We start from the raw sequence: 14,162 nt of genomic DNA, 5'->3' as shown, positions 1-14,162 counted from the left end.
ACAGGAAAGGACTGATACGTAAATCGTGAGGTACTCCTGATAGACACGGTGCAGAAGGTCTTATAAACTGGCAACATTCGCGAGCAATTTATGGCTAAGTCCACTGAACAAATGTTTCAAAGGTACAAGCGTGTTTAAAGGCCACATGTTATTAATTCTATCAGATCCTTTTGAGACGTTTAACCCTATCAGCTTTAGTTCGCTTATTCTTAAACATTGGCCGGCAAAAATCGTACTCAGCAATTGTGCGTGCTGGTAGTCGTCAACCGACTTCTTCAACGACGAGTAAATCCTAATGATATAATCGACTACAATTTTTTTCAAAGGCTAGTTTTTTCTGCGCCACTGGACGACAGTGGCCGAAATCAGTCTTAATATCTTTATATACGCAGAGATTTGTATCGAACATATTGCATCACTTACGAACCTGGCCAACCGTATTGGTTCTTGTAAGGAGTACTTGGATGAGTTGAAAAGGAGGACAACAGAGTGCTAGTAGCACCATATAATAGGAATTCATGAAGCTTAGTACTGCATTTTACTTTCGATGTTTGAACTTTACGTGTAATCGACTTGGTTGTAATAGTCAAAACAAAGCAAAGGTCAAGGTTGAAAGCAGCATAAGCGTTTTTATCAGCAAAAACCGACACAAAGCGTTTCAGAAAGACATCTGCCTTTTCACCATTATCAGCAAAGGGACAATCACCTAATCTGATTACCCTTTACCTTCTATTTTGTATAGGGATAACGAAAGAACTTTTTATTATAGTTCCTAACGGAGAAACAAACGGAGAAAATTCGCCTTTTTTTTGATTTTTCTAGTATAGCTCATTGCTCGTGTAGTTGATCGCTTGGCGAGAACTCGCATTAAATTGGGATCACCTGTGCTTTTACTACTGAGACAACCTTTTCATGATAGTATTTTCACAAAAGAAACGCGTATACTCTACATGAAGATTTACAAAATTTACTTAATATTTGCCAACGCTTCCTAGCTTAATGATGCCATGAAATGGGAACATCAATCGCATACGTTAATTTGTTTACGACGAAGGGCAATAGTTACAGAGGAGCTGCCTCCCCTAGGTGACTAACGAGCTTACAATGTTTTCTTTCACTTCCTAGCGCTATACACCGTCGTCGCTTCTACGTACAAGAAGTAGTGCACGTTACATATTGGTTGCATAAGGGATAAGGTGCGCTTATTTATCTGATTTAAGTGTGTAGTTTCTAGCTTGTAAACATCGCAGGACGATCATTCTGTTCGATATATTCGTAATCCTTTGTTGAGACACTCATTCTGCCTGTTAATCGATTTGTTGCTATAACGCCCGTGTCAAGGAGCACCGAAAATGAAGACGTCAAGAACCAATTCTCCGTTCTGAATCGAACTGAAATATATTTAGCTAATCTATGAATTGATATTGTGGTAAATATAGATGTATGTTTATTTTGGTAGTTTACAATGTGAGGCATCGCTTAGCTTATAAAAGTATTCTGGAATTAACCTAGATCAGATCTATCTATACACACATGTAGTAACTGCAATGTCGGTATAATATAGTGTCATTGTGTTCTTAGTTCTTTGTTGGAAATTAGGCCTCATTTTCCTGTCCTTTCTCGCTGTAACCGCATTGTACTTTGTTGTCTGTATAATAACTGTTGTATAGCAAGCCTGCGGAAACTAATGCTGTTAGAATCGGATCGAATCCCCGATGCAACATGCAGACGCGGTATGTTGATCAGTGGTACTTGCTGAGTACGGTCTGTCTGGGAAGAGTAATAAGGTTCATTTTCAAAATGGTTTTCAACTGAGTTAGTGGACTGCTATAGAAGAAGCTATTTAACGGAACCCATGGACAAACAGCATAGACGTGGGCTAACCTGGCTGGCTAACCCTGGCTGATGTGTTTTTGTTTAATATGTACACGTGTATGACCCCGTGGAGGTGCAATGGTGTACGCGCCTACCTGCTTAAACTTAAACACGTGTTGGCATAAATTCGAAACCGGACGTAGATACACGTCACTCTGTACTTTGGAACTGTAAAAATTTGGAAATGTAAAACTGTTCTTAATGCACGTACGACAAGTAAAACTTGAAACATTTATTTGTACACAAGTCGTACGTGCATTTGTTTAGGATCTCTGCGATGATTTCCATGAGGTAATGACAGAGGTCCTACGTCAATGCTGCCGGCCGTCGTCCTCATCATGTCGCCTTCATGCTGCCTTCAATGGATTACGTAGACTTTAAAGTAAAAAAGGATGCCATATGGTTAAAAGATTGTGCAAAAGAGTTTCTACCTCGCTCCTTACCACTTTACAGGCTCACTTAATAGCGCCCAGTACTATAGTCTATTTCTCCTGAAATAACAGTAACAGTAATGATAATGAGTATTACGACCAGGCTGACAGTTATCAAGCTCGGGTGAGGCACTGGTTGCTGCAATGACGATAATAAATTATCTTAATGAAAATTAACCGTACGCTGATTATTCAGCGGAGTTTCACCGCTGAACTACAGACCACATTGACTGCTCGTAGCTGCCATCATAACTTTGTGACAGCCCTTTGTTTCTAACTTTCTTTGTAAATGACGAAGAGGTGATGCTATTGGACATGGAACGTGAACTTATATATAATCCGATTCTTTTGACCGCAAGTGCTCAATCGGTGCCAAAATCGACCCCTTAGATCTTCTTACGAAACACTGACGCAATTCGATCTGGAGAGCAGGTACAGCCCCAAAAATGTAACTTGCAACTTCCGTACGCGTTCCTGCGGCAATCTTACCCTGAAAAACAAAGAATTAAACATACGCTACCAGCCACAATGAAGATAACTAACTAGTAGGCAAATATATATATTACTAAACACTAGTATATAGAAATGAAGACTAATATTATTTTGGCGGGTATTTTGAGCACTTGCAAGTAAAATTATATAAAAAGCTGACACGTTATCTTACTAGAGGGAAAAACTCCCCATTCGTTGGTAAAGAGCAAAAAGGGCTTAACCCAACGCGTCTAAGCCGTTTTTTAGCTGCGTCAGTCTCAGCGAACCCTAATCGCTTTAGCGAGTCTGCCACTCGCGTCGCTCGGCTACAAATTAGGTACTCAAGTGATCATATTGGTACTATTAAACTACTTATTAAGGTACGGAATTGTGGAAAGTGGAATTATTAGCATGAATAACCAGGGAAGGGGAACTATTTTCTACAATCACAATTCAAACACGCACATACTTTAACCTAACTTTAAGATATTAACATGTTTGCGTTACGTGGTAAAATTGCAATAGATCTTGCCTATTTTAACTTGAACGGGTGCTATTTATTGAACATGGAGTAGCAAGATGTTAAACGTAAAATTAAGGTTCATGGATTTTTTAGTTTTCCAAGAATATCTTCATAAGTTACCTACGAAGCGAAATTAGCGAGTGACATTTGAGTGTTATTATTAACTTCGGTGCGATATTCTGATGAAAGGCCTCCTGATGGCCCATTCCTTTCCTAATTGATTAGTTCTCGCTGTTCTATTGTGCGATAATATTGATTATTTATGGTTCACTATCGTGATAAAATCGTTTTCATTCTGTAAACACTTCCTCTAATAATAGGTTAGACTTGTATAAGTCCTTTTGAACGTGGAAAATTGGGCACGTGGGTATGCAATACATAGAAAAGGAAAACGAGCAGACACATCCTTCTTGAAATCATGGTAACAATATCAGTGGTATCAATGGCGGCGGCCACATTATCCTGCTACCCTTTAATATTTCTACCAGCTCAACCACGGCTAAATACGTCGTTGATAGTCGCACGCTTAGCAGCCGTCTCGTGTCTCTTCAAATATCAACGTATGCCCGACAACCATGAACAGTTGAGGCTAGTTGTTGGTTGGAGAGTCGGCGGCGAGACCGCCATCTGTGGACCATTACTACAGCTGCCACCACCCAGAGATGATCTTCTTTAATAGACACATGTTTATTTGAGGAATTCATCGAGTTTGCATCATCTTCCGATTTGCGGTCGGTTTGGCTCGTGAGCACCACCGATATCCATGGCTTGAACAGAAATCCAGTAGTTAGTGAACTATATTAGTTAAAAAAGAGTCCAAGGATTGACGCCCTAAGTGGCGCTAACATTGCTAATGCCGCTGCTCGTACGGTCTCGGCGAGACAAAGATTCACCCGCCCCTGCCTTCCACTTCAGCTCATCTCCCTTTGGCCAGCCGATTTAATATTTCTATTAAGTTAACGATTAGTAACCCTGCGCTTGATTCTATGTGGAAACGCTAGTCGTACACTATTTCAATATATTATTACAAATATTTAAAATTAAATTAAAAAATGCCCTCTTTTAGTTCAGTTCAGTGATGTTCGAGTGAAGTTCGAAAACGAGTTAAATTGCTAGTGACTCGTGATAAGATGAGGTTTCCACGCCGACTTATGAACGATATATTTTATACCAATTACAGCCTAATAGAGATTCCTGTGTGCCTTCTACAATTCTGTGCATCGACCTGCACTTTCCGAAATTTTCCTCTTCTTCTTTTATGGATTATAATTCTTATATGTGTATATATATATACATATATATGCATGCGTAATTTGAAGATGACTAGATCTAAAAGGGATTACCTTGTTTCGTAAAATGAGTTCATCGTAAACTGGCTCGGTATGTATGGCTGAATTCGAAACATCAGTACTACGCTTAGACAATTCTAAAAAAAAAGCAAAGTTGCATTTAATACATTTTTAACTTAAACGTATATGACACTTACGATAGGTCATTCTTCTCTATTCCATTTATAGTACTTTTCTTGCGTAATGCAGCTAGAACTGACTATGAGTAGGCCCAATATAACTAGTTAGTTTCAACAACGAACATGACAACGTTGCCATGGCTACAAAGGTAAGTTAATCATGTGCGTACACACATGGTGCCCTTGGAACATAAACCCCCTATGTGACGGATTTTCTATAGATAACGAATTTACAATGTTTAAATAGTATTATAGCGAGAAACTATACCTGTTTGAAGTTTTTTTGCTTCGTCACCTTGAATAGTGGCGCTAGATAGCGCCATCAGCAAGTGAATCGTGCGCCATTAACTTCACCAATGATTTTCGGTACGACGAGGGCTAATGCCACATAGTGAGGCAGCAACAGTAATCAGCATCAATTCATCATGCCGTAGCGTGTAGTTGTAACGTTTTTGTAGTAGCAGAAACAGCGGCAGACGTATATGCTAACGAGTGTCGTCATGTCTTCCAGCACACACGCTTATCATCTCGTGTTGTGATGCTGTTGTCAGTCATGGTGCATCTTCTGTGTACGTCGGAGGCTTTGTGGGGGCCATCGGGGTGCTGGAGGCGCTATGCCTGTTTATTATTGTTGTTGATGTAACGGGGAACGTGCGTGCTGTTAGGCTAACACATGCATGCACACCCACAGAGCACACCTGCTAGCGGCAAAAAAAAAACAGGCAGTGCTATGTGTTTGGTGCTTCGCATGTCTAGAAATTTGTGTACAGCGCTAGCTCACATCACGATTATTATTGGCACGCATACATACATACATGCGCACGTCTTAGACGATGACGAGGCTCACGAACCGTCAGTGAATGGCCATAGAGGCAGCATTACAGGCACTTATGGCGGCAGACGCTTTTTGATCGAACGCCCACGGGGCATCTCACATCATCATACGCCATATCTATGATTGGAAAGAGGAAAAGCCAGTACGGGATGTGGCGTCAAAGCGAACGAGCGAACAACTAACGTACGAATAGATCGACGGAAGCAGCAAACGCCAACTGTAATGTGTCCGGTCCGAGACAGGATCCGGCTCCGAGTATTATTGCTCATTAACGTAATATTGCAGGCCAGCAATCGGCCAGCTAGTCTTTGGCATTACTCTTAATACTATTAGATCTATCAAATATACGCAGTCCAACTAAATTATATTGCGATGTATATATACATCCTGATACCTAAGTCCAATATCAGGATTACTTCCCTTGGTATAGAGATTAATCAACATCAAACGCTGTTTCATAGAATGATCAGTATACATATTTGTTTTTCGGTCAGATATGTATAGCTATCAATTGCCTCTTTTGCAAAATTTGCGCAGTTAGTGACCATAACATGAGGACGCCCTCTAGACTTTTAGCTGCTTTTTCTCTAGTATATTACGAGGTTTTTACGAGCAGACACAACAAAAAAACAGCCTACTCTTGAGAGAGACGGCCGTCTGCTAACGAATCGTCACTTATGCTCACATCTGGCTGTAATTGTGACCTCTTTGAGTTAGCTTCTCACTTCTCTCGTAGGTAGCGAGAGGTAGAAGGTTCAGACTAACACTGGCGTTGAACTTGCTTTGCTCGTCGCTACTTTGCCGTTCAAGAAGAAAAGGCACACATCGAAAGCTTCACATTAGGCCTTGTGCATACTAACCGATGCAGCGAATCAAAAACACGCTTAGGCGAAGCATAATCATCAGCGGCGGCAGTAGCTGCGCCGTATCATAGAGATGAAATGTCCGCCGCATGAGAGACTGTTTCCACAAGCAGATAGGACCCGCATTAGATCGAGAGGGACGACGATAACCGCGAGCACCCCAGCCTATTGCGTTTGTTGCCTATATCTTTGGTCATTGCTATAGTAGTTGTAGTGGTGCTGCCAATGATGGCGGTATCGTTGTCAGCGAATGATATTATATTGTAGTGGTTATCGATGATTGACGCTGCAGCGTCGGCGCTTCTTCATATTTTGTTGCGGCGGAGCTTGTTGATGGCCCCGCTGCCGTCGTCGTCATGGTCACGTTTCATTTTCTAACGACACAGATTCTGTGCTCTTTCCTTTCTTAATTCTTATAGCTAGTCGGTGACGCACAGCCGTTTCAAATCGTGTTTTTGCTGCTAATGACGACGACCTATCAGTTACTTAGTCTTTGTTTATTTCTCACTTGCTTAATTTTCATAGCACGCTACATTAGTCGGCACGGACGACTGATATCATCGCGACGCTGCTAACATCGATGACGATTTTAGCCAGTGGCATACAATGGAAATCGACTGGAGCCGTACTAACCATTTATTTAATTGTGTCATTTAGTTATATTGCGCATTAGAAATGTATAAGCATAATAAATAAAGCACATTTTTTGAAGAATCTTACCAAGCCTAGCTCTATAGTGTTTAAGATGTATATAGGGTTTAGTTGGTGAAATAACTTTTGGATGATCCATGAATATCGCGAAAATCGTTGAAGAAATTGTTGCCGATGGGACTTTGTGATTTGTCGCGACAAATCGATGAAATCTATGCTTGCAGTTCTAGTGCTTTTTCGGTCTTGTCTACGTGGGTAAACGCAGTCGACTTTCGGTAGCAGCAGGCACAGAAGCAGCACCAGCCGCCTGATCGGGTAAATCTAGCCAAAGTCCATGTTCCAGCAAGACGCTTTCTTCGACTCGTAGTGGAATATTTTTCTGTTGTTTTTTTCCCTACCGTGTTTCATCTTCGAATCGTCGAAGAGGTCAAGCGCATTTTTCTCTGTGAGATACTGATGCTAATATGCCCATGCGTGCTCCCTTTCCATCCTGATCCATGTGCAAAGCTATACGATGATGGCCACCCGGCAGCTCGCTGTCCGCGTTATAGCAAAACAAGATTAGACAACAACTTTTTGTTGCCCACAGCTCTCTCTCTCTCTCTCTCGCTCGCTCTCTCTCTAGTTATATAGATATACAATAAGAGAGGGGGATGAATAACACAAGATGTTTGGACAATGACGAAGAACCACGGAGTAAAGACAAGGAACTGTTTGTTTGCTTTAAATAATAGATAATAAATAAACAAAGTTATCTTGGCGTCATAAGTTCTGACATCTGATGTATCTATAGAATATGGATGAAAAAATGCGTGTAAAGCCAAACATTAACTGGTAATTATATTGATTCAAGTTGGGGTGTTATGGAAAGCTGTGCGCAACAATTGTTTTACGTTCGGACGCATACGGACTGCAGATCAACGAATATTCCCATTGTCCGAGATTCCCCATTGATAGTCCCAAGATGTGTCTGAGTTCCATATATAGTTATACTCGCTTCGTCCTTTGGCCACCCGAGCGGCCGCAAGAACGATTTGCCGCAAGCGACACCAGACTGCCTAGGCTCTAATTAAATTACTTGTCTAATTCCGTCTCACAGACATCCAAAACAGCGCGTAGACGTACTGGCGTTGTGGGAAATGTGTTAAATGGTGTGTGTGTGCCTTTTCACACTGGCTGCGACTTGTAACTGCGAAGTTCTGTAGCGTAATAATAGAAAACTGATAATGCCTGAAGCAGTAACGACTCGATCTACTGGCAACATCTTTCATCAGTAGCTACAAAGGACGCCAGAGAGCTTTTCTGCGTAGCGGAACGCATCTGACGTGCCGGTTTTAGGCTAATGCTACTGGCAGCATATACACATACATTAGCCAATCCCCTGTTGCCTACTGATCGGAGGTCGAACTCCTGAAGGCTTTTAGTAAATTTCAAAAATAATAAATTTGTCCTTTTTTTTTTTTTTTTTCGGGTTTGCAATTTTTATCACCCATCAGTAACAGTCGGGTAAACCTCTATGAACCATTGATTTGTAGAACCGAATAGATGTCATTGTAATCTGACATCTTATTGTTTGTTTCGATAATAGAACGCTGATCGAAAACAAGGGATTTCGGTAGCTAGAAATACGTCGTAGCGTCACTCAGGTCCCAAGAACAGTGTAAAAAAGCGTTATTTTTTAAATTTATTAATAAACAGATATATTTATCGAATTCTGCCTAATACACAATCAATGTCGTATCCTATAATAAGAACAGGAATAATAATTCATATCATTGTCAAGTAGAGAAGGCGAATTGATGTTTTTACACGCTATAACTTTCGTTCATGCACCACCGTTATGCTTAGGTAGATAAGTACGTAGATAAGCCAGATAGAAGTATCGATCTAGCGTAGATGTTATGGCTTGAAGTGCAAATTTTGAACGAAGCGATAATCAGATGAATGACATACAGGAGTGATATAATCACGGTAATAGCGAACGTCATAGCCGTCTGCGATGTCTATTTCGACCAGCTAGACTTTCTCCAAGAAAGTTCGATAATTATGATCATCATAAATAACCAGATGGACGCTGCTTCGTTTGTATTACTCAAGCGTCATCGTTTACATAGTGGTTTAATTGCCCTAGACACGCCGCTGCTCTGGTCGCTAGGGGGGGCAGTAGCAGTAATAGGAACAGTTATTGTTTGATTATTTATAGTCAAAGTAATAATAAAGTCATGACAGTTATCGAATCATATCGATGTTATTTTTAAAGCGTGGTCGCAGCGATGGACTGGCCGCACATTGAGCAATGTCAAACAGGGCCGCTCAGGTGACAAAAGTGAATTGACCTACAGACTTTATGCACCACGAATAGCCGATGAGATTAGTTGCTGGGACTCAGGAGTTCGCTGAGGCTGGTTATCGAAGGCCGACCCTCCACTGCTGTTGGCATCATCTGCTCCACGTCTCTGTTCTATTTCTGTCGCTCCTGCCGCGTGCGTGCACGTTAGCGCCTCCGTCTGTATGTCCGACGATGGCGGTGCTGGTGATAATAGTGATGATGTTGTCACCGTCAGTATCGCTTCCGGCTTTCTTCTTGTCAGCTTGCTGCCCGCTAGTCGTACTGTTCATTGATCATCAGTCTACCATTGTTACCAAAACTGGACCAGCAGATACATTGGCTCCTTATGATCAATAGTTTATAGAAAATAACCAATTCAATTTTTGACCGCATAATAATTTTTCACCAACTAACTCCGACTCATTATAAGTGCAAGGGCAGTATCAAGACAAAGTAGATAGAAGTATCTTATATATAGATCAAGATAAAATTGAGCCACAATACAACAAGTCCCATTTGGCTAACAGACCTCAACAAAGGCCTAATACGAAACACGCATCTATTTATCCGTGAATTACACTAATTAACGTTGAATTAAGTGCCGTTAGAAAACGTGTTAATCTGTTGGCAGTACGTGCATAATAACAGCTGGTATACGTTACAATTGTGGCTTTCCTAAAATCGTAAAGGCAGTAATGCATAAATTTCCGAAACTGGGCCAGTTCAAATGGTGCAGCAAGCTTAGATCGAAACAATAGATACACAACAATTCAATAGAAAAGATCAAGGTGTGTTTTTGTGTGTAAAATGTTTCACGCTTCGCTTTCATTGCTAATGAATTAGTATACTAATTATAGAAACGTATCACCTAACTTGCGTTACGTTCTGTCTGTGTTGCTCTACGATACGACTACATCTCATCGAAAATTGAAGAAGCATCCACACGAGTCTCGCCCTCACGTGAACGCAGCCCGTAAAGTTGATGTCTGTGTATCTCTACTATTCTGCACCGTATACGGGTGACAGTGTTAGACGAGTATATACTTGCGAGAAATATTGATCGTCTCATGTAGCTCTAAGAATTTTATGGATACACGATACGATTGCTCTTCGTGGTAATCGTATCAGCGCAAGATGAAAAACTGCCATCGTTAGCAAAGCGTATGTAATGCTAGCGTCAAAGTGTACCTTACCTAGGTGGCGGTAAGAGCTTATACGGATCCAAATTGGAGGGCAACGAACGAAAACCTGTGGCGAGAAACGTATCGAAGAATATGGAACAATATTGAAGACCGATATCGTTCAATTTTGACTTTTTTTTTAGCATTGCTACCGATCTGAAGTAGTTTGCTTAACTGTTGACGATGAAGCACACAGCTCAGCTACATGCGCACACATTTAGATATATACCTTTTTTATAGAGCATGTTACGTTGGCGACACGTGCGTATGGGTCTACTTTTTTTTTTTTAAGACCTTAGCAATTTGGCAGCTACAGCGTAACAAGTCAAGTGTGCATTCGAGACTCAAACCATTAAAGGTCTTTTCTCCTATTAAATCCAACGGCTTACTAAATAGATCGCTAAACTAAACGATCAGAAAAAGACAGTTGATTGCTAGCAAGATCAGTCGCTAAAAAATATCTCTGATTTCAGGCGTTTATTACCTTTCACTCAGAGAATCTATATGTCGAACTCGGAATACGTAGGAAGGGGTGTGTATTTTGAGTGAAAATGTTTGCAATTCGCACATATACCAAATTGTTCGTTGATATTATTGAGCCTATTGCACAAACTAATTTGCTCAAACGGTTTCTACAAACGAATGTCAGCTTTATCCTGAACTTTCGTCTGAAAATAGCCAACCAGCGGAGGATGATCGGGTTTAGCTGCTATTTCCATTGCTCCCCCATATAATGGGGGACTAATTCCCGCGAGCGAGTTTCACACAGAGCATCGAACCTACGCGAAAACCACGCTGGATCTTTTACCGCTCTCTCAAGCAACTCTTTTACCGCTGGCTTAAGTTATTCATTGTCGTTCGATGATTTTCCTTTTCTACTGATTAGTTATCCATGGGCCAGTTTGTCAGTTAGTGAGATTCTTATTTCTGGTGCAACTGACTGAGTGAGACAACGTTGAAGACTTTCACGTGTAGGTACCCGTTTTCGAGGCCATCTGTTGTTCTCGGCGTGTATATATACACATATATGCGCATGATACATAGCAGCAGAAGGGCAAGAGGTAGCAAACGATTCGAGAGATAGAGAACACTCCTTATACATAGTTATTATTTCTTAAACGTGGCGCTTGAATAGTAAATTGATAGCAGTTTCTCGTATTGTTCACGATTGCTGAGCTAATTACTTCGGTTTTAATTGATTTTGTTGTGTTTAATTCTTATTTCAGAGGCGCCACGCCCTGAACTTTTTCCCTATTAACTGACGCTACTTTATAGTATATAGGAACTTTTCCGATTCTAAAGCGTTGAAATATTTTTTATAAAAATTTTTTGTTAGAACTCTATAGAGTCGTTGTCGTACTTTTTTGCGAGATACAAGCTAAATTCACTAGACGAGCAGTCGCTACGAGTTTATTGCATTTGCTATACAACTGCAAATTTTGTAGAAATAAGCGTAACACATGGTCTAATGTGAAATGACGAACGTCGAGCGGCAATAGAGAGCATTAAGATTCACCGCTGGTTCCCATAGTACAAACATCTCCTAGTTTTGTGTAACAAACAACGTATCCTCTCAACGCAGCAAGACGTGCCGCTCTAAAAAGGTATACGTCTATAATTGAATTTTGTTGTTATGTAAAGTTCTTTCTGATGTTGAATTTACTGGTGAATGAAGTGAGACGAGACGCACTATAAACGACAAGAATGAGCTCGCAAAAATCTTTGTTATTAAGCTCTATATCACTGGGTTCATATTAATGGGCAAAATAAATATACAGACAGCATTGACTGTACTGAAGTATTGATGTTTTGGTTCGGTCAGAGAGGGAATTGCGTGGCGGTCTTGGGTTGCTGGACGAAAACTTTCCTTTTTTTTTGCCTGTATTTTCTGGGCACCTGGCGTGCGTATGTTTCATGTTATAATTGTTTAGTAAAGCTCGAGATGGTGGAGATCGGCTCGTTCTTTTAAAAGTACGACATATGGAAACAACAAGGTACGTACTGGATAATGACGTTTAAATGAGAAATTGTAAACGATACAGTGGACGCCAATCGATAACGCTCATCCATGTTATAGAAAAATGGCGCTGATAATTTAGTAATAATTCATATAAATTTAACAAGCACGTTTTGCTTTCACTAGGCCTTGCGATATATCCCTATGGGATCTTCGTCCTCCACCATCTCATTAATGGAAAATGCTGATACTGATTTTCAGAGTTCTTCGTGATTCCTTCTAGCATTGCCAAGCGCGCTATTCGCAGTGAAAACTCAAAGAAAGGCCTGATATTAATGCTCATTAAAGTAAATCATAACAATTATCTAAGTATTCGTACATGGACAGCTGAAAAAATGCTATCTACTAGGCAACTTCAACCACCCCCATGATATGAATGGTCACGAGGACAATAGCAACACCAGCCGTAACGAAAACGATTTGTATCGTCCTCTTTCTTCTTCGTTATCAGCGTACCTTGTCCATTTATCCTCGTTTTAATTTGCAGCTAAATAAATAAAACCAATGACTATAATGGTACCTTGTTAGAGTCGGCGGTATGTTCACCACCGCTGCGATACCGCCGTTGACATGGCGGCCATTGGCCACCGCGGTAACAGCAACATCTTAGTAACCGAAACGGAGTACTAATAATGATGTATATATATATAATTTGTGTGAATATCTTGTCGCAGCAAGAGTTTATTTGCTGTTTCTAGTACCAGAAGGAAGCCAGTTCCCTTTATGACAAAACAGTAAACTAACTTATCATAGGGAAAAAAAAAAATGTATCGTTTTCAAAATTTGAACGAAGATGAGCCATAATCCAAAATGGCCTAAAAAGCCGTTCTTGAGATACCTGGACATTCTATGTGAAAAGTAATGGCCTTCTTGAAGAGCAGAATATCAATTACTAATTGGGTTTTTTAGACAAGCTCTAACATTCAGTCTCGCTGAGACCTTCTATGCTTTTTCCAACGCGCTGTCAGTCTAAAACTTAAATCCAATACTTCCTATGTACCGTCTTTGAGAGAAACTTTAACTGATTTAAACTTACCAGTATTGCGTTGGTATTGCCTAAGAGTCGTTTGCAGATAGATATATATATATATATATATATATATATATATATATATCTATACGTCTTTTTTATGTTTGTAGTGGCGTCAGTAACGATAGCTTTCGCTGTTTTTTTTATTCATTTTGATAAGGTTACAACAGCCTCAGGGATCTGATTGGACTGAAGTAATAAAAGAATTAAACAATACTGCGATACTGCGCAAACAAAAGTGCGCTTCGTTTTATTTTATTGATATTATATTTTCGATTAACAACAACAGTTCGGCCTACAATAACCCTTTAATGGAGTAATTATGACGCAATGCGGTTAATTAAAGAGTGCTTTGCCAGCAAGATAGTGGCTAGCTGGCTGGCTGGCTGGCTGGCTGGCTGGCTCTTACGGAAATGCCACGACGATATGAACCCCAACCAAGAACAATAACGCAGACTCAATGAAACAGCGACGCCATTTGATAGTGG

At 40.5% G+C, this 14,162-nt stretch overlaps 1 protein-coding gene across 3 annotated transcripts; it reads right to left on the bottom strand.

Moving 5' to 3' along the window:
• Positions 1–1,174: 1,174 nt before the first annotated feature.
• Positions 1,175–5,843, bottom strand: LOC111264194 (uncharacterized). Of its 3 annotated transcripts, XR_015312604.1 has the most exons (4): positions 5,037–5,843; positions 4,644–4,726; positions 1,963–2,796; positions 1,175–1,766 (listed from the first exon to the last, which is right to left on the bottom strand). XR_015312604.1 is itself a non-coding variant. In XM_086969984.1 (3 exons), exons 1-3 carry the CDS (start codon positions 5,089–5,091, stop codon positions 2,635–2,637), a joined length of 300 nt encoding a protein of 99 aa, XP_086826110.1. In that variant the 5' UTR covers positions 5,092–5,843; the 3' UTR covers positions 1,175–2,634. The 3 variants fall into 3 exon arrangements, 2 of the variants coding, with proteins under 2 accessions (XP_086826110.1, XP_086826109.1); XM_086969984.1 differs by having other exon boundaries at positions 1,175–2,796; XM_086969983.1 differs by lacking the exons at positions 1,175–1,766; positions 1,963–2,796 and adding an exon at positions 3,313–4,067 and having other exon boundaries at positions 5,037–5,830.
• Positions 5,844–14,162: the final 8,319 nt, after the last annotated feature.

Source organism: Varroa jacobsoni, unplaced genomic scaffold (genome assembly GCF_002532875.2).
Source record: "Varroa jacobsoni isolate VJ856 unplaced genomic scaffold, vjacob_1.0 scaffold_830, whole genome shotgun sequence".
Lineage (NCBI taxonomy): Eukaryota > Metazoa > Arthropoda > Arachnida > Mesostigmata > Varroidae > Varroa > Varroa jacobsoni.
Note: the sequence above shows the minus strand (reverse complement) of the source record. Positions and strands in the feature narration are given on the sequence as shown.

Bases quoted from the DNA above. Each gene is read 5' to 3' on its own strand.
- LOC111264194 (XM_086969983.1), bottom strand. From the start codon at position 5,091: ATGGCGCTATCTAGCGCCACTATTCAAGGTGACGAAGCAAAAAAACTT. The intron at 4,727-5,036 runs GTATAGTTTCTC...CTTTTTTTTTAG, and splicing joins AGCAAAAAAACTTCAAACAG to AATTGTCTAAGCGTAGTACT. The intron at 4,068-4,643 runs GTAATCCCTTTT...TTTCTGTTCAAG, and splicing joins AACTCATTTTACGAAACAAG to CCATGGATATCGGTGGTGCT.